The sequence below is a fragment of the Anneissia japonica genome, unplaced genomic scaffold (assembly GCF_011630105.1).
Source record: "Anneissia japonica isolate Jap-2015-1 unplaced genomic scaffold, ASM1163010v1 scaffold11402_len470986_cov188, whole genome shotgun sequence".
Lineage (NCBI taxonomy): Eukaryota > Metazoa > Echinodermata > Crinoidea > Comatulida > Comatulidae > Anneissia > Anneissia japonica.
Window position 1 is genome coordinate 66,163 of NW_022754099.1, and position 20,106 is coordinate 86,268.

Sequence of the window (20,106 nt, forward strand, 5' to 3'; positions counted from 1 at the left end):
TATACTAGTTTTGTTGCTTGAGTACACACACACAACTAGGTATACTCCTGGTAGCAGAGAATGTTACACTTTGCGCTGGTTTGCCGTTGAATGTTATCCAGTGACAAAGGGTAATAACGCTCAGCGCGTTTCATCATTGGTTTGAAATTGGTGCTATATAAATCTTTGGCACTATTATTATTGTTATTAATATTGACTGTTCATTTGATCCAAAATCATACAGCAAAAGAGCTGAGGCCTTATACAGTAGATTGAGGGTTTGAGCGGAGACCAGCCTTTTTTTTACAACACATCTTCCTTCTTGCAGGTTTCTATACAAGTACTTCAGATGCTGCTATCCAGAGAGGATATGATTCCATGGCCAGCGTTGGAGTATCAGATAGGAGAGGTTGGTTATGGAGGAAGGGTCACAGACAACTGGGATAGGAGATGCTTGGGAAGTATCTTAAAAAAGTACTTTTGTCAGGAAGCCCTGGAACCGGGTTATTTCTACTCCGACAGCAAGGTAATACAACTCATAATTCATCACATTATTCTTAATCCTGTAACCGGAAGCCCAAAAACTTAGCAAAACAATTCATCAGGATTTCAATCGTTTCAATTATTAATTCTTTTTTTGTAAAAACCCAAATCCAACTTACTTTGTTATCGAAGTTTCACTTCCATACAGGAAGCTTTCTCAAGCCGGTATGTATGAAACCACAGTATGACATACCAAGTAAGTAAGTAAGTTGGATTTGGATTTTTACAAAGAAATAATTAACATTTTTAACAGCCCAAAAAACTATTTTAAACTACAAGTTCCCACTATTGTATGCAAATGTTTTATAAAAGTGCTATACAATCAAAACTATGTTATTCTAATAGTGATAGTTTATTCTTTTATTTTCAGACATACCACCCCTTAGCCAAGCAGTACAGTTTACAAGATGTGCAGGTATACATAGATGGTTTACCTGACATTGACTCACCAGATATTTTTGGTATGCACGCTAATGCGCAGAAGGCATTCCAGGAGAAAGAGGGCAGCAGTCTAATCAGCATTGTTGCAAGTGTTCAGCCAAGGTGGCACAGCTCAATTGGAGGGTAAGTTGGAGAGTTGGTGCTCTCTTCAATGTCATTGTCAACTTCTTCCTTATCAGCCTATGCAAGGTCTTTGACCTGCTGGCAAGAACCTTTTATTAGCTTCTGTCATTTAGAATGCTCACTTATTTTCTGTGGCTAGCCTCTCTTCTTAACAATGAAGTTCAACTTAATCATGAGAACTCTTGAATTAATTAGGCAATTCAAATTTGATGTGAAAATCTTTATTCATTTTGGTTTTTCAATTAATGGTTTTCTATCCCTCACCTGCTTTTAAAATTTTTGTTTGTCATTTTTGTTTATATTTTCTTTTAGGGTTACCGGAGAAGTAATTTAGAGACAGTGATACTTCAAGCATATTCCCATGGTTAGACATGTTCGCCTTAAAAATAGCCGATTGATTGATTGATGGAATTTTAACATTTGTTTTTTTAATATTGTTTTTACTCTTTTACTCAGGGTGGATATGAGCAGTGACAGTATGGTAAAACAGTTGCTAGTTGATATTCAGAACAAGCTGCCTACCAATGTGGTGGGACATGATGATGATGAGGGTGATAAACCACCAAAGACTAAGGCATCTCGGGACCAAGGTGTGTAACCCACGGATGTTTTATGCAGCATACCCATTATTTTCTTCACTAAACAGTCTGCATAAGTAAATAAGTAAATATATAAATAATTACATAATTAAATTAATTAAATAATATATAAATGAATAATTCATAAGATAATTGATATACAAATCAGTGAATGAATAAATAAATACAAAATGAATTACATTTAGCCTTTCATTGTTCATGTTTGCATGTATATGTTTCTTTCCCATCATTATTTTAGATCCTTCAAGAGCTGATGGGACATCGTCAGTTCTTGATACAGTCCTCCATCAGGAGATAGGCCGGTTTGATCATCTGCTGAAGGCGATACACAAGTCATCAAAGTCCCTCCGGCAGGCTCTTAAAGGGGAAGTTGTGATGTCAGAACAGCTTGAGGAAATGTACTATGCGTTACTAGCCCAAAAGGTTCCTACGCTATGGAAGGTAAGTAATGCTTTCAGATCAGTAAATATATCCATATGAAAACCTGATAGGTAGAAATAAATTAAATAGAAAAATATGGAGGTACAAATTCCTCTTCAACATTTTATTACAGGTGGTAGCGTATGCTTCCTGTAAGCCACTGGGAGCATGGTTAGTTGATCTACAGCAAAGAGTTGACTTCTTCGCATGTTGGCAGGAACTTACAGTTGATAAGAAGAAAGGAAGCAAGAAGACTGGTGAAGGGACATCAACAGAAATGCTGGATATGGAATCCAAAAGAACAGCTCCTTCTGCATTCTGGCTATCTGCCTTCTTCTTCCCTCAAGGTGAGAAGTTGATAATACACACATGATTTTGGAGTTGTATAATAATATTAATAATAAATTACAGAATTTGTATAGCACCTGTGAGAAAAACACTGTTTGTCACTGATACTATTAAGATAAAAATAAGTATCATTGATTAAAAGAGATAAGTTTGAAGGAGGGTCTTGAATGCATCAGTATCAGAAGTTAATCAAATGTTCGCCAGTATGAAAATGTATCATTCTAGGAACAAAATGTCACCATTATAGCATTCATTAGGATTGATTAAATTTATCTGGGTGGTTTAAATGTGAGTATTAGTCCTAAGGCTAGACTCTTTGAGGTAATCATTCCTGACTGGTTTCTCTAGACCAGACAGTGTCAGATTTAGAAGCTTATCTCTGAACATGCTAAACAGTAAAATCAATCAAATACAACTTTAATGTTAACAAAGATGCTAGAGCTTCAATTAGGTTCGCCCTTTGCACCCCTACCAGGGGCTTTGCTTGTACACTTCCTTAACAGGCTTGATCCTCCCCTGCCAGGCAAGGTGTGCATGCCAGAGCCCTTTACTTGTAATGTTGTTGCTTCATGTATTGTTTGATCTTTTTTATCTGTAAGTTGTATCTTCTATTATTTAATTCCATTAAGTTAAATGATATGCTATAATAATGTCTTGACTCATTTGATTGAAGGTTTTACAACAGCTATTCTTCAGAAACATGCAAGACAGCACCAGCTTCCTGTGGACTCTTTAACATTTACTTTTCAAGTGATGTCAACCAGAAGATCTCCAGATGATCAGGATGAGGATTCTTTGAACTCTCCTACTAATGTTAAAGAACTTGTTTTCAAGGTATGAACCTTAAACAGGAAAATGTACAGTATCTGCATGACTATTTTGTTTTTGAAGTAGCACTGGGAGGTTAAGATGTACTTATGTGGGAGCCCATTGGCACAGTGGTGGCAGTGGCTTTAAACCTTAAATTCAGGATTTGAACCCCTGCCTTTATTTCATTAAGCATAATTGCTAGTCTATTTTGGTGAATACTTACCTGGATAAACCACCTAATTGCCACTGTTTCTTTAAGAACACCCCCAAAACAAAAGTAGATCTGTCCTCATTCACTTGTAAATGGGCGACGACAACACCTACGCTAATTAAGGCTACAAGGATATGTAGATTTGTACTCAATGTTCATGGGTATTTTTACATTTTTAGGAGATATCTGTACAAGTACCCGATGAAGGTGTTTTAGTATTTGGTCTTTTTCTGGACGGCGCCCACTTCAATAGGTCTCAAGGAATTCTCCAAGACTCATTGCCCGACAGCCGCTTCAGTCCTATGCCATACATTCATTTTCTACCAACTAAGGTAAATAAACTTCTGATAAAAACATTGGTGACACTACATACGTATATAATTAGTTTGTGTTCATCTGTTCTTAATCATTCTTGAAACTAAAACCATATTTTTATTATTATAATAGGTGAACTTTAATTATAATGGCCGATAGATGAACTTTCACCTGATTTCCTCTACCTCAGTGGTTCTCAAACTTTGGATCGTGACCAAATTGGGTTGCCAAATAGATTAGAGGGTTTGGAGACTCTTTAAGATTAAAAAAAAAAAAATTGACATCATGCTAAAATTTGCTGTACTAAAGAGAGTGCATTTTAAGTATCATTTAAGCACTATACTTCCAACTTCGTCTACCATTTATGACATATTTTGAGTGTTTTTAAAATCCCGGGAAGTGGGTCGCGGCAAATTGGCTGGTTGTTTGTTTGTGTCTTCAGTCAAATTTTCTGTTGTGAGTAGAATTAATAGATACTCAAGTCAATATGTAGTTAAAAGAGAGAACCGATATACAATACTAAATGTAAGAGACATTATATTATTCTAATAGTAAAGTTGTAGTGAAACATTGTTTTTTTTTCAATGTAGATAAGCTTTGCTTCATCTCACAGCAAAAAGGAAAATGAAGGTTTGTATTTATACCAATGCCCAGTGTACAGGACATCAGCTAGGGCTGGAACCCTCTCATCAACAGGACTATCAACTAACTTTGTCACGGCCGTTGACCTCCCAACATACGAGAACCCTGAGTTATGGATCACAAGGGGCGTGGCTTTACTTTGTCAACTGGATGATTGACATGTGCGCAGTTAAAGCCATCCTCTGGTGTCAGTTTTACTGTGTATATACAGTGTACATATTTTGAGAAGAATCTAGGAAGTAGGCTTAAGAGGATAATGTAAAGTCAGGCTCTGGAGGAAAAAAAGGAAGGAAGTGGAAAAAGAAGGGTGGTTGCACGACTTTTTACCCAATAATCACCCTTTTTCCCACTTTTCCCCCAGTTTTTAAATATTTAAAAATCTGTATCTCATTAACCGCTTCCAAGTTTTTTGTCAAATATGCTTTTTGTGTCAGATAAATAATTTCTACATCATATCAAAATGGGTTTTTTTTCCTGGCTTTATTCCGATAATTTACTATGAATGAGTTCTTGTATTTTCTTGTAATTTATGACAGGTAGCTTGTATGATAACAATATACTGTTTCTTTCATCTGTCGTGCATAACTCTCATTATTACTCATTACTAAATAAGCACTAAAGCTTTGAACACACCATCAAGTCTTGTGTGAAAAATATCCAATTTATGGGTGGTATGTCATTAACATCATGGCCATATATAGGAAAATCACACTTAATTACTGTCTTAACAGCCAAGTGATTGAATTGAGACATTTGCGCTGTACTGTATTACTATTTAAACTTGTTGAATTAAGTACACGTGTAAGCATGGTTGGCTTTCTATGCGAGTAAGTCGTCAACCCCATGTTTTTTCCTTTATTTGGAGTCCGTAAAAGTAACAATGAGACTATTTCGTGAATTTTTACCTTGATAAACCAACTAATTGCCTTTGTTTTTGAAAAAGAACACCACCTTTGAATAAAATAGAACAGTTGCCAAGGTACCTGCGTGTAAGTGGTAGTGATGGCAACGCTATCTCAAAATCGTGGATGTGCATTTTTCTCCTCTTCACGTTCGCGCCTGTTCATAAATTTAGTATATGTTTGTTGTGGTTTAAAAGCTCCTTTTACTGTGGAAGGCGCTATAAAAACACATGACCATTGATCAGAAATTAGTAGATGTTTGTTTGTTATTTTTTGGTTTCTATGGTTACTTTTATATACAGTAGAACCCCTCATTTACGAACCCCGATTTGTCATACGAACCGTCTCCAAAACAATAGCCCTCATTCCCTTTAGTAAGTCGCACTGAATTTTAAATATATCAGTAGATAAAACTTACTGTCCTAATTGGAAATCCTCTAATTCTTGTTACTAATTAATGAACAGTTGAGTATGTTAATGTGGTTTTTTTTTTAATTACAAAAATTACCCCAAACAGGGTCTTTGAAGCCACTTCTACGTAAGGGGTTCTTGACATGATTCCTGCCCAACTTTCATAGAAGGCTACAAGTATAATTTAAAGTCTTTAAATTTATTAGTTCCTGGGTGAGAAACGGCCTGTATCAGTAACGTTAATTCTAATGTGTATGTTACTGCGACCATTAGCTCTTCCATTTCTGCTTGTACAGTAAACTTAATTACCAACCATAAACAGAAATTAGAAATTTCTTTGCCGAATCAATTCTCGAATGAGATAACAAAAGTTCTCTCTTACTCTCTGTTTATACCATAGAAGCTACAGTATTTGCAACAGATATTTATAACATATCTTACTTAAATATTTTAATATAATTATATATGAAAATAATAATATAATAATCCGTCCATTGAGTATAAGTGCTTTAAGATTGTCATCCAAATTTAGAGTTATATTTTTAACAAAGATGATTGTTTTTGATAAATTTTATTAAAACATGATTTAACACTGAATTATATTTATTATCTAATACAGTATTTGTACTGCATTATTTTCTAAGATCTGAAGAAAAGGTCACTTCCATTAAGTACATTCCTTCTAAACATTTACATCTACCATGTTTTGTTTTTATATACTTATTTAATAAATTCTAAAGACATCTAAATATTAGTATAAAAAGGTTTTAGTGATTACTAGATTGGTAAACCCAGGTATGTTAGTTTAATCAGCATAATAGTAATAGTGATTGTCATAATGTATATTTTTAACAATGGTTTTTCAACTTATCCCCTGGGGTACACACCTTGTAAATACTGTGTATGCCTGTACATATTCAATTTTTATTAGGATTGTCACCTTAGTGATATCAAGAGAAAGAAAATTTATAAATTTAATCAAAATATAAATAAATTTAAAAATTGATTGTGATACTAAAGTTATAAACTTCCTTGAGATATGAAAATGAACTGTTTATATTTCACTGAAACAATGTATGATGAGTAGAAAGTTCACCAAATAGTAATGCATAAATATATATATATATATATATACATATGTATTTAGAGCCTTCTATTTGATTGATTGATTACATATTATATGGGATTAATAGTACAGCATAGGACTTAATAGAGTTAAGAAAATGCATGTTGGCATACAAACACCATCTTTGACAATTGACCCTGCAAGCACACATGATCCACCATCCATATACTGAATGACACAGATTAATAAACGGTGGATGTTGTATAAATTATGTAATTATTGTTACTCATTTGTACAATGGATGTTTAATGAGGTGAAAAATGGAATGTTCCATTTAACCTAGTTTAGCCTCATTGAAAAAACATTCTATATTTTACCTCAGGAAAATGCCTCACTGAATGGAATATTCCATATTTTCATCTCATAAATATGTTCTACTCATATAAACATTTATTTTATATAATCTGGAGGTAATCTGTGTTTTCTTCCAGCTGTGGATTTTATTGGCTTGTGTAAATGTTGTAAATGTTGTTGAATGTATGCTTCTTTTTTCTGAAGTGGATAAAATAAATTATTGCTATTAAGTAGACTTGAGGTTGTTTGAATTCTAAGTCTGATTTATGATGTTGCAGATAACATTATCTTTTTAAGTGTTCAAAATGTAAGGGGGGAAAATGTTTTTCCCTATTTGGTGCCTCATACAAAATAGTTGACCTACGAACTTGTATAAACTCATGAAAATTTAGAATTCAATTCTTATAAATATAGAGAAGGTTAATCAACTTTCTATGCATAACATTGCCTGTGTGTACTTTGCATTATCTTGAAAAATTTAATCCCGAAAGATATACATTGTAAAAGTATTCAGCAATAATATTGTGTGGATATTTTTAGAGCTACTACTGCTAAGCTCTTCTGTGTATAGTTAATAAATAGTAATCACTGATATAACTTAGAATTAACATGACTATTGAATCAACCATACCCTGTTGTAATGCAAACCCCTGTGTGATGAGGTATATCCTTGTGACAACTGTGTACACTGACAGTCGTACTTTCATACCACAAGTCTTAGCATGTTCCACTCACCTATGCATTCTTGCATACCCCTGTATACCCTTGCAGTGACACCTCTATATTTTGGCAGTGACAACTTCACACCCATGATATTTGCATTTACCACTGACATCTGAATATGCTGGCAGTCACATCTGCATACTCCAGTGACACCTCTATACACCTGTAATGACACCTGTAAGACCCATGACACATATACTGTACTGGTAACCCCTGGCAGTCAAACCTGTACACCCCAGTTACGATTCTGTACATTGGCAGTGTTAACCTGCAACAAAGATACTAGAAACTCAAGATAGATTTCTCCACAGAAAAAAACTGTTCAAATACAAACAATGGGGCGCTGCGTACAGCTGGATCTAAAAAGCTTATGCCAACGTTACACAACTGTGAATACATAACCTCCTTTTGCGGAGGTAGAAATCGTTGCCATTATCCATAAGATACAACAAGCAGGCATAAATAAATCAAAACAGTAAAATGACAGACACCAAAGCGCAGAATTGTATGACTGGATAACGTTAGTGATAACGTTTTTCTCCATAATTGGAAAAAGAAGGGCGCCGTGTGCATCTGGATATACTTGGCAACGGAAGGGCACCCTATACGTCTGGACCAAGTATAGAAAACTTGCACTATAAAAAGAGAAGGGCGGCGTGTACGTCTAGACCAATTTCCGCCTCATTTTTGCTATGCGAGTGCTCTTATATTTCTAGTATCTGCCTGCATACACTGGCCGTCACACCTGCATACTCCAGTTGAATCTTTAAACACTCTCAGTGACACCTGAACACCTGTGACAAACCAGTAACCCCTGTACAGTATAATACTGTACCCTGGTAGTCACACCTTTACACCAAGACACTTACACATACCAATGACCCCTGTACACCTTAGCAATCACCTGTCTAAAATGGCATTGAAAAATTGTTCGACTTGAATAAAATTAGACTACGAGATCGTTGTATGGAAAACAAACAATTTGGCATGTAAAAATATTACTTAGAAATTACTTGAGATAGGCAGAGTCGACTTAGGCAAGTTTAACTGTATTTGAATAACACTGAATTGATACACAAGAAATCATTTGTCATTTTGCCTCATCAGCTATTTTTTAATCCATACTAGGTAAATAACAATGATTAAGCAGTCATTAGAGTACAGTGAACAACATGCAAGCAAACTACTTTTGTGGTGTAACATTGTAGATTTCAACATCTAATATAAAACACTTAATTATTTTCATATCTAATCTATTGTTTGTGTTCACAAAAACAAGTTTCTGAATATAACTCAATAACAATTAAAATATATAAATTATTTATAAATTATGCCTTAAAATGTTGTGTTTAACTGACGGCATATTCTTTATGCTTGTATTACCCTTAAGGACTAATATAATTTTACTCTAAAATAAAATTTAAAATTTTCCAAATGATGTTCGTTAATAATATCCTTCCAGTTTACCAACAATTTAAAAGTCATTACTTTTTTTTAATCTATGCTCAGTGTTTATGTAAACATTTTGTTAAAACTAAATTCTTATTGTGAACAAAATACGTTAAGCAGTAAAATAATTAAACTGACATTTTTTTACTTTGCAAATAATTTATAACATTCTCAATACCATAATTATTGCTGGGATTATCTTTTCACCACAAAATAAGTATTCAGTACCATACCGTAGATAAAAAATATATTGAGCTGAAATAAACAAAATAAAATATTATGTTAAAAAGGTATTTAACATACAGAGTTACTTTCAATTTCAAAACAAGTGATTATATAAACAAAAAGAAAAAGCATTAACTTAAATGCAAACTATGTAAACAACTAATAAACTACTAAAGTTATTAACAAATTACTTATAAATATAATTCATATTTATATAATTAATATGTTAATAATAATAATAATAATAATAATAATAGATATATTGTACTGCAATGTTCAGTAGAGTTACCAAATTTTAAAATGTAAATTTATGTTTATAGAAGTCTTTGGTATTCACTTCTCTGTATGGTTTTGACTACAAAATGTTCCCTTGTCGAAGATGAAAGATAACAAATACTAACAACCTCACAAAAATATTTAACATAAACAAATTAAAATAATCTTAAAATATTTTTTATTTTTTAAATATACTCACTGTGAGTGATTTGAGATAAACCTTTAAACAGCAGATAATAAAAGAAATATTATTTTTTACTTTAACACAAACAGAAAGTATCGAAATGCACGCTATCGTGTCGGGATTCAATATTTCAACATTAATTATATCATCACCAGCAAGTAAATTTAATTTTCCAGCGAAAATTTAATAAAATTTACCACAATTCATACAACATTGGAAAATACTGTAAAATTATAATTTTAAAATTGCTAAAATTAAATATGGATTTTTTTTATTTGAGATAGAACCAACCAATTTTATGTCATTCTTGTGAATAAAAAAAAAAATGTTATCCACTGTTTAACACAGAGACATGCCAATACTGTAATAATTATCAAAATCTATGCCCTAAATAACAGGAATGTTGGATTAAACACATCCAACCTGCTAAACTAGGAGTGAACTGAGTAACCATACACATAGGAGCAAGTGCGCATACAATTGAGTGGAATTTAGCAATGAGTGGAACTTAATTTAGCACTCGTATAACTACCTCATAAGTGAGTGACACTTGCGTACCAAGAATTGAGTGAAAATTAGCTAGGAGAGGAACTTCCTTTAGCTTTCGCATAACCACTATATTAGCGAGTGGTACTCAGTTAAGCACTCGTGCACCTGTGAGATTGAGTGGTACTTAGTTTAGCAGATGGAGTGAGAGGGAGGGACTATCAGGGCTGTTTCTTACAGCCTTGATACTATATCACCAGGAATGTACTGACTAGATTACCTCCGTCAGAGGTATATCTGGATTTTATTTTTACGAGCAAGACTATCTACCATCATAAACACCACTGTAAACATCACCATATGCCAAACTGGAGGACACTATGCATTATTTTTACATACACCATGCTTTTTAATTTAAAAAAAATGTGTTAATACATCCAATCTTCAATTTTGAATAAATTAAAATATTCTAACAGACAGCTAGGATATTTTTTTTTTTAGAATATAATTTTAAAAAGAAAATAGTTTTAAGATTATTTTAAAAATAAACATTTTAACGGACAGGAATCAATGACTATTTAGTTTACACCATAGGCCTACTGTACACACTCTCAATGGAGCTTCTAAACAAGGTATCTCATTGGGTGTTACTTATGTAAACACCACTCTAATACTTCACACTTATCAATGTATGGAATTTACTATTGGCTCTGTGTAATTAAACTTCATTTTAAATAATTGTAAGTCTAGACTCTACCAGCTCTAAGTGATATCAAAAACGCTTTTGGAAAATTAATCTGAAAAAAACCTGTTCTAAATATTTTTTCCCCATGAGACTTGACCTTGAATAAAAATTTAAAAGTTGGCAGAACCATTAAGGTCATGCCGTGAGCTATGAACTGGGAGGGGCTTCTGATATCGTGCAGGATATGAAACAAAACTGTAACTCAACCCTTCAGTAAAACTTCCTTTTTATATTAGTATTACATTGCAATATTCAATGCAGCACATCCAAAGCATTTATGCTTCTCTAAATTAGCATCAAACCTACATATCAGCTGATGGGGGTATTGGAGTGCCCCAGGGTGCCTTCTAGTTATATAGTTCTCCAGAGAAACACTTGGCCTATACAATATATTTTTCTTTAAATGTGATGAGATATTGGGTACAAAGGGTATTTATCTAATAGGGTGTTTATATAATACAGGAGCATGGGCCTACACAGTATCTTGATATAACAAGAATTATTATCTAAATTTTGTTTCTATATTATAACAAATAAAACATTATCAAAGAATTACCATATTTTTTTTTCAGATCTAAAATTTTTAATTAATATATTTTATAATTTCTAAACATTTTACGATTCAATTTTTACGAATCCTTTGGCCAGAGACAGAATCAATAAATTTACAAATATAATATTGGTAATTAAAATATACAATAATATTAATAGTATTGTAAATAGGTTAGCATATATAAACAATATATTGTGTGTAATGGAAGCACCTTTGAAATCAATAGAATTGATTGATTGATCATCAAATTACTGAAAGCCATTTATTAAAGACTAAAAATTAAATATGTAAAGTGTGTTTGTGTGACAGCATACATGGGAATATACATATGTATGGCTTATTACAAAAGTAATCACTATTAATTTAATTTTAATTGTTAAAATGTTCATTTATCTGACAGAATTTATATAAACCAACATACATCTACATAGTGTATAAACACATTAATCTTAAATGCCATTTGTACTTCTTAAAATATTACCAATTAAAAGTTGAATGCAAATTATATTTGTTTATACTATTAACAAAAACTGTTAGTAAAAGGAGGTATTTATACCTCTCCAGTTAGGCAATCAATCAATCAACCAACCTTGTTTATTATCAATGTGTAAGATTATGATCTCCTTAATTGAGGATCTAAATTCTTATGGCCAACAATTTAGTACTCTTTTCCTTTGTAACAGTCTTGTTATTATTCTGCATGTATTTTATATTATATAAGGAATGGCAGCTAATACTGCAATAACAACCAGTATTCATGTTCTTTATATAGAAATTTACTTCCTTATGGAATGAGATTTCAAAATGATATCCTGGAGCATTTGTCGTTGAAGCACACTCTAAAAAAAATAAGGAAAAGATGCAGAAATTGTTTGACAGAATAAGAATAACTTAAGGAGGTATTGCAACATCGTGTCACTGGATTTTAATTCATAACATTAATAATTAACAATAGCCTGTATTATTTTTGTTGACGAGAAAAGAAACTAGATTTCCTACAAGATAGTCATACAGTACAGGTAGTTGTTAGAGCATCAGTTTCACTTTGTAACTCAGGCTTGCATAGTAATAAGCATACATAAAATATTGAGTTCAAAACAAAGTTAAAATTATGGTAGGGATGAACCAGGGGAAATTTATGTTTTTCTAACAAGGGCTACAGATTGGTTTACAAAAGGTTAATCGTCCAACACTTTTTTTACAGGGTTTCCTTCCTTGTAAAGTGAGTTGTCAATTTTCTGCTTAATACTTTTACATTTGATTATTGCACTAAACTTTTTTAAGGCAGGGGAAAATTAGGGCCAAAAGAAAATGGGAAACAAAAAGAAGTGATATTAGCCCAGAGATAAATAAGGGAAGAAAGGAGGGAGGGGGGGGGTTTGATTACCGGTATGGATTAGAGCACCACTTGGATGGAACATTTTACCAACATGTTGATCAAATGTTGAGCAATAAACATTTGGTACGAATGTTTTTAGTCAAGTAAAATACTTTTGTCATGAATAGCTAAACTTCAATTATTGTTTACAACTCAACTCATTTCAGAGCAATTACACAATGTGAAACTTTACACTTGGCAGTCAGGAAGTACACGCCTTCAAAACTATAGAAACATTTCCTATTATTAGGGTGTTATTCACAATCGAATGACTACATAAAGATTTAAGAATAGTACATTGTCATTTTGTTTTGGTACTACTGTAGGTTATTGGGACACATTGTGGTACCTCAATCACGCTAGACCTTTGGAGGGATATGCCAGTGACATCTAATGTAGACCTTATGACGTGCACCTCACTGACAATTAGCCATACATTATTCACACAAGACAAAATGTGATATGCCTAAATATGGTCATGATGACATCACATCATGACCATATATAGGCACACCATGACTATATATGGGCATACAACAGTTTTTGTCAAAGAAAATTTGATAAATGTTGATAGTTCTTATCATTTAGCATGCATTCTTTGCAACCTTTTGCCTAGTATGAATCAGTTATTTGTGGAATAATTTTAGCATTAGAATATGCTAATAAAGACAACCTATTTCTTGATACCTTGATAGAGAATTAATTAATTTATGCGAGTATGCCTGATACTAACTGTTTATGCTTACACAGAATACAAGGAAAATACCATACTATTAGCTTAGTGTATATAATAATGTAAATGTCGTATATAAAATGTATTTAAGACTAAATTGAAATAATTAGTGAGCGATTACTTGTTAAAATACACCATCCGTGTCAATGGCTTTCATTAAGTTATGAAATCAACATGGTAATCACAAGACGCAGCCCCTTCATGTCTATTATCATAGCTCAATGGAATTTAGTAATAATCATTACAATTAGGTTACAAAAATTGATATGATTATTAACAATATTGCTGATATAACTCATAAGAAAACACTAGCAGAATGCGGTTCCTAAAAAACCCTTAAAATGAGAAATTTTACGAGTTGATGTGTTTAGATCGATGGAGATAATACGTCTTACAATATTCAGGTTGCGAATGACCTTTTTGATGGGGGTACTAGATGTGTTGGTAGTGAAAGTGGGAGCTCAGTACCATCTAATTTCAACTGTATCAGATACATAGCAAGCGCAAATTCATCCTCATCAAGCTGCCCGTCGCGGTCAACGTCTGCTAATTTCCAGACGCGGCCAAGCACCGTGTTAGGCAGCTTGGATTTTACCATTTCTTTTTTGGCTGTTGCGCCGGACACTTTTCCCTCTATGGGATTCAAGCTTTCAAAGACAGATCTATGCTTATCCTTATACTCTTCGACTACCCAATCGACTAATTCACTAGAGCCGTAATCGGCACCTTCCCCTCCGCCCTTCTTAAAGGGGCCATCTACAACTCCTAAAAATACACCGCCTTTAATTTCTTGCTGTCCATCTTTCCTGCCCATGTCATATTCTTCTTGCGGAATCATTTGCATCAGTCGCGTCATCTCGTTCGAAAGCATATGATCAAGCTTCTCTATTAACTTAGGTTTGAGTGCACTGAAGCGTGTGAAATCTTGGTCTTTCAATACTCGTTTCATACGTTCAAGAGGAGGGAAATCCCCAGGAGAGATGTGGTGGACGCGTTCAACTTCGCCGTATGTTACATGTAAATTCTTGATTAGTTCTGCCTTTTTGTTTTCCTTCCCGAACACAGACGGCATTTCTCGACGTAGCGTGCTGATGATGAATGCGTGTACCTACAAATAAAAACATGAACAATTCTTTAAAATATTAATATTGGTTACTGTTAAAGGCACTGACCACACAAAATGGGAATGACGATATCATATTACACCAACTATGGGCACGTCACATTTATTTGTCACATAAAATTTGTCACATAAAATTTGACAGTGCAAACATTTCAAATAGTTGATGCTTTATGCAGAAACAGTATAAACGCACACTTAACAATGACCTTAGTAGAAGATTTTACCTTTACACTATTTTAAAAAGAACAGAATGATTTATGAAAATACATAATTAAATAAACAATTGGCGGAAGGTTCGAGATATTTCATAATACCCGAAGACTTCACAAAAGGAAGGGATGTATCTAAACAATTAAATGGTCTCGGGGCTCTTTTAAAATTCAAATTCTTTAGAATGAGTTAGTGTAATACAGCCTGGTCAGAGTGCATACAATAATCCATATAAAAGCAATTAATTAGTTGGATTTACAGTATGGAGACATATTTTTCATAAATTTGAGCACTTTCATTTAAAGGGATAGTCATATTAAATTATTTCATTCAGAAGTAGATTTAGCTGGAATATATTGATGAGTTTGCAAACCTATTGAGCATCACAAATTAACAAGGTTACAGAAGGCATACTGTACGTGAGGAATCAACACAGTACACACTATTGATTGCGCTCTCCTTACCATCAATGCAAACTGTACTATATAGAAGAATAATTTATAATATCTGTGACCCAATATATTGAAAAAAAAAATTTAGTTTAAAACCAGGTTCTGGAGGAAAAATATTTCTTTGATATGCTGTACAACTGATTTTTCTAAGACACGAAAACCATATTTGACCAAAAACTCGGAAGCGGTTAATGACATACAGATTTTTGAATATTTAAAAACTGGGGGAACGAGGTAGAAAAAAGGTAGGTACAGTAAACGGCCATTCCTTATTTCACCACTTTTTAGATTCAAGAATCCGTATCTCATTAATTGCTTCCTAGTTTTTTTCGTCAAATATGCATTTTGTGTCTTGTACAAGATCATATCAATTTTTTTTTTCCTGGCTTTAATATGTACTTTTGGTTTAATTTATGAAGATTCTGCCAACCAGATGAAATTATTTATATCATTATGAAAAAAGAGCCATTAGTGATGGTTGGATTATACTGTGAAAAATACTATGTTGACCTACTGTACCTACAAGGATGATTATTGAATTCATGATGACCCACTTCCAATAATATACTCATACTGTACAGTACATACATCCATATTATTTAAATTTTCAATGCAATGCAGTACTGTCTCAATTTCCAATATGGACCTAAAGATTATTTTAACATGTGTATACAAGTAGTACCGTAGTGCAATGTTGGTCCATGTAAAATCATGTTAGATATTTAGTCATCTAATAATCATAAAAAATACAGGTCTCCCTCCAACTAAAGACCACTTTTAGGACCAGGGTTTCAATGGCCTTTAGAAGGTTTAGTCTCTAGAATAATAAAAAGATAGAAGACTGTTGTTCATTTGGGACCACAGAAAGGTGGTCTTTAATTGGAGGGGTCTTTAATTAGAGGGAGGCCTGTAGTTAGATATTTATAAACAGCATAGAAGTATGAACTATAATGGCTTGCTCATTTGTTTTCTTTATTTTTATTTTATTAAGTTAGGTATAGAGGTCAAGGACTGTCAATTAGTCAATTAGCAGATGTAATCACTGTCTTATTATAATTATATGATGACAAAATAAATTTTATGCTCACAATGTTAATTTTATTCAACATTTGTCTTCTGTATTCATTTATTTTATTAATTTATTTATTCACAATATTTAACCAAGGTGGCCCAATTAGTCAAAAAGACTAGTCGCCATTTGAGCCCTGGGATCAAAGTTAAAACTTAAAATAAAATACAAAGACTATGTTGTGTGCTGGTCATGACGGCTAACAGTCGTCAGGAAAGAGATTGCTATAACTACAGTACAGTAAACCAATTCATCATGCAATAATAAATGTCATTGGTAATTCCAGGAAGATAACAGAGCATTCCATTCTGTTTTAAGTGCATAAAATACATTTTAAACAGATTAAACACAAGGAAATGTTCTTAAAGTACAGGTACTGTATCACACAGTAGGAGAGTTTCCTATGAAATGCTTCAGACTACAAGAGTTCTACTTGTACTAGGTTTGTTCATGTTACAAAAATATGATACTGAATGTAAAGTGTGAAGGAATTTCCTTCAAAGAAAACATTCCTGATTAAATATGATTTACAATATCAATAATTTTATTATATAAAAAATATATTTCTATTGGTTCATATTTAGTAATAAAATAATGTGATTGTAGGTAATGATTATCATTATTATCAGATAATATGTTATTGTCATCAGATGTTTTTTGGTCACATGAATATGTTTATCAAATAAACATTCACACACATTTAGATGCACTACAAAGTATTTAGACCTGATATCTTACCAGTATGTATAAATGTATTATTATCATCATCAATTTTCTATCATTATTTTTACTATAATAAATTATTAATGATATTTCCTGGACATTAACAGTCTAGACTATGGATTAAATCAAGAAGTTATATTGCTCTATACTGTACTGTATACCCATGATCACAAATGACCCCATGAGGAATTCAAGGTCAAATGTTATCCATAACTTTGGTCATATAACTGTCAGTTGTGGGTGTCCACTTTAAGCAGATTGGACAACATTTAAGCAATGAAGGAGATACCACATTGTAGAAAGCAAATATGAATAATTGTGCAACAAAATAGACCAAGTCGGCATCACAAGACACAAAAAACACATTTGGCGAAAAAGTCGGGAGCGGGTTAATGACATATAGATTTTTGAATGTTTAAAAACTGGGGGTCTAGAATATGAATTAAATCAGGAAGTTATACTGCTCTGTACTGTACTGTACACCCTGTACACACAAATGACCCCATGAGGAATTCAAGGTCAAATGTTATCCAAAACTAAGATCATATAACTGTCAGTTGTGTGTGTCCACATTGGAAAACATTTAAGCAATGAAGCAGATACTACACTGGAGGAAGCAAATATGAATTGTGCAAGAAAAGAAACCAGTCGGCATCACTTCAGAAATGTTGACAGAGTGGCATACTCTTTAAAGATATTAGTGTTTCAATTTTCTTTAAACCTTCCAATCTACAGTATCAGATAACAATTGGTAAACCAAAAGACCTGAATCGCCCAAAAAAAATAATAGCAATGACCGTGATACGGAGAGTCAAACTTAGCAACTCGCCAATCAGAACAAGGTCAGAAGTACGTCTCCTACAGTACAAACACACGTGTTGTCCCAAAGGCAGATGTTTACATACATTTACGCTATTATTTTGTGGGCCCTTAGCAACAGTAACCAAGGGTTGGGGCGTAGCAGTAAGGTTCATTCCCTCAACAAGAATGACCCTGCAGGTCACCATAAGCATCGGAATATACTACAGTACTTTAAATATTCTCGCTGTGGAATGAACCAAATCATACAGATTAGTACTGTAGATGATGATATTGACTGAAAGAGGTTCTTTCAATTATTCAGAAATGGATTTAACACCAAATTATATCTCTTTTTTAGAGAGTTTGAGAATACAATTATTGTACAGTAATACATAATGACAATGCAGGGGCGGATCCAGAGATGTCCAAAAGAGGGGGGCCGAAATTTGGGCCGATCGAGACAACAATGACCTAGGGGGAATTTTTTGTGTTCTAGACGCCCGAAAATAACATTTGAGGCGTTGGGGGCTATCATTTTTTTCTTTTTCTTTCTTTTTTTCTTTTTTTTTACCTCCAAAAGGGGGTGGGGGCGGGGCTGGGCCGGTCCCCCCTAAATTTTCCCCTGCAATGATAAATGTTACTAAACTTTGAATTGATGTAAAGAAATTTAATTACACACACTGTTTAAAAATATTTTTTATACGACTGTTGAAAATCAATGCATGTTAGGCTACTTCATCATCTTCTTACCTTAGCAAGACGTGCTCTTTTGATAAGGTCATTGAGCTTCCTTAGAGCAGCATTCCTTGGTAAGCTTTGGATGTCGTAGAACAAGTCATGTGCTTCTGCTTCAAATAGCCGACGGTTTGTGTCATAGTGGAATGGCTTATCCCAAAACGAACCGATATACACTCTGGAAACCTCCGGCGTATTGATAACCTTCCCTAGGGACCACATAAGTGCTCCGTAGACCCTCATCAACTGCTGATGGTCGACCATGTCCGATTTATTCAAAACAATTCTAATCTTATCATCTTGACCTCGGAGTGCTTCTATGCAACGGCGGAATTCATCTGAAATGTCCAGCTTATGGGCATCAAAGAGAAGTATAATTCGGTCAGCTCTCTCAGCGAACCATTCCAGTACACCGATAAAATCATAACCCCGGTCTACTCTTTGTTTTTCTCCTGATAAGATACCTGGTGTGTCTATAATAGTGATACTTTCTAGAACTGGAGAATCAGTGAGTGAACACTGGAATCGGTTTAAAAACGCGTTTCCAAATTTATCCAAGGCCCGGAACTGTCGTTTAGGATCGACAACTAAGGCGTTGCCAGGGATGACCCCGTCTTTATCGCCGTGCATCACGGCCATAAAGCGGTCCGTGGTCGGTTCAGGCCCGACGCGAATACCTGGAAATTCACGCTCAAGAAGGTACTTGATGAATGTTGTTTTCCCCGTCGAATACTGACCGACAAGAAGAACCATCGGTTTTGCCTCAAAATCGGCATCATCATGAGGAGGGGAGTGGAAGTCACTGAATTTGTACGCTTCTTCTAATGGGCGAATAGTAGTATTGTAGACCTTCCTTAGGCCCTCACTTACTGAACTAAAAACTGCCGGCTGTTTTCGCCGTTTGGCGTCCTCTGAGAGCCAACTAAACATTGATTAAGTCCAAAATAACTGTCAATGAGAATAAGATGATAGCTGTGTAGAGACAGCGACTTGTTTTCCTAAATAATTGGCAAAATTTACCGCCACTACAGATTTCTTCGCCCGTCCGTGAAAATGTCTGATGACTCATTCGCCGAA

At 33.8% G+C, this 20,106-nt stretch overlaps 2 protein-coding genes across 2 annotated transcripts in view; one reads left to right on the top strand and one right to left on the bottom strand.

The window, feature by feature from the left end:
- LOC117123103 (dynein heavy chain 6, axonemal-like) overlaps nt 1-6,485 on the top strand; it is a 46,109-nt gene extending 39,624 nt beyond the window's left edge. Inside the window, exons 77-84 of the mRNA XM_033268935.1 lie at nt 308-505; nt 893-1,086; nt 1,543-1,676; nt 1,924-2,126; nt 2,239-2,452; nt 3,127-3,287; nt 3,654-3,806; nt 4,380-6,485. Coding sequence (XP_033124826.1) covers nt 308-505; nt 893-1,086; nt 1,543-1,676; nt 1,924-2,126; nt 2,239-2,452; nt 3,127-3,287; nt 3,654-3,806; nt 4,380-4,589 — 1,467 coding nt within the window. The 3' untranslated portion in view covers nt 4,590-6,485. The remainder of the gene's footprint in view (nt 1-307; nt 506-892; nt 1,087-1,542; nt 1,677-1,923; nt 2,127-2,238; nt 2,453-3,126; nt 3,288-3,653; nt 3,807-4,379) is intronic.
- Nucleotides 6,486-8,973: 2,488 nt separating this feature from the next.
- LOC117123093 (EH domain-containing protein 1-like) lies at nt 8,974-20,106 on the bottom strand. The gene is made up of 2 exons (XM_033268919.1): nt 19,045-20,106; nt 8,974-15,024 (listed from the first exon to the last, which is right to left on the bottom strand). The coding sequence occupies exons 1-2, from the start codon at nt 19,957-19,959 to the stop codon at nt 14,317-14,319; spliced, it is 1,623 nt and encodes a 540-aa protein (XP_033124810.1). The 5' UTR covers nt 19,960-20,106; the 3' UTR covers nt 8,974-14,316.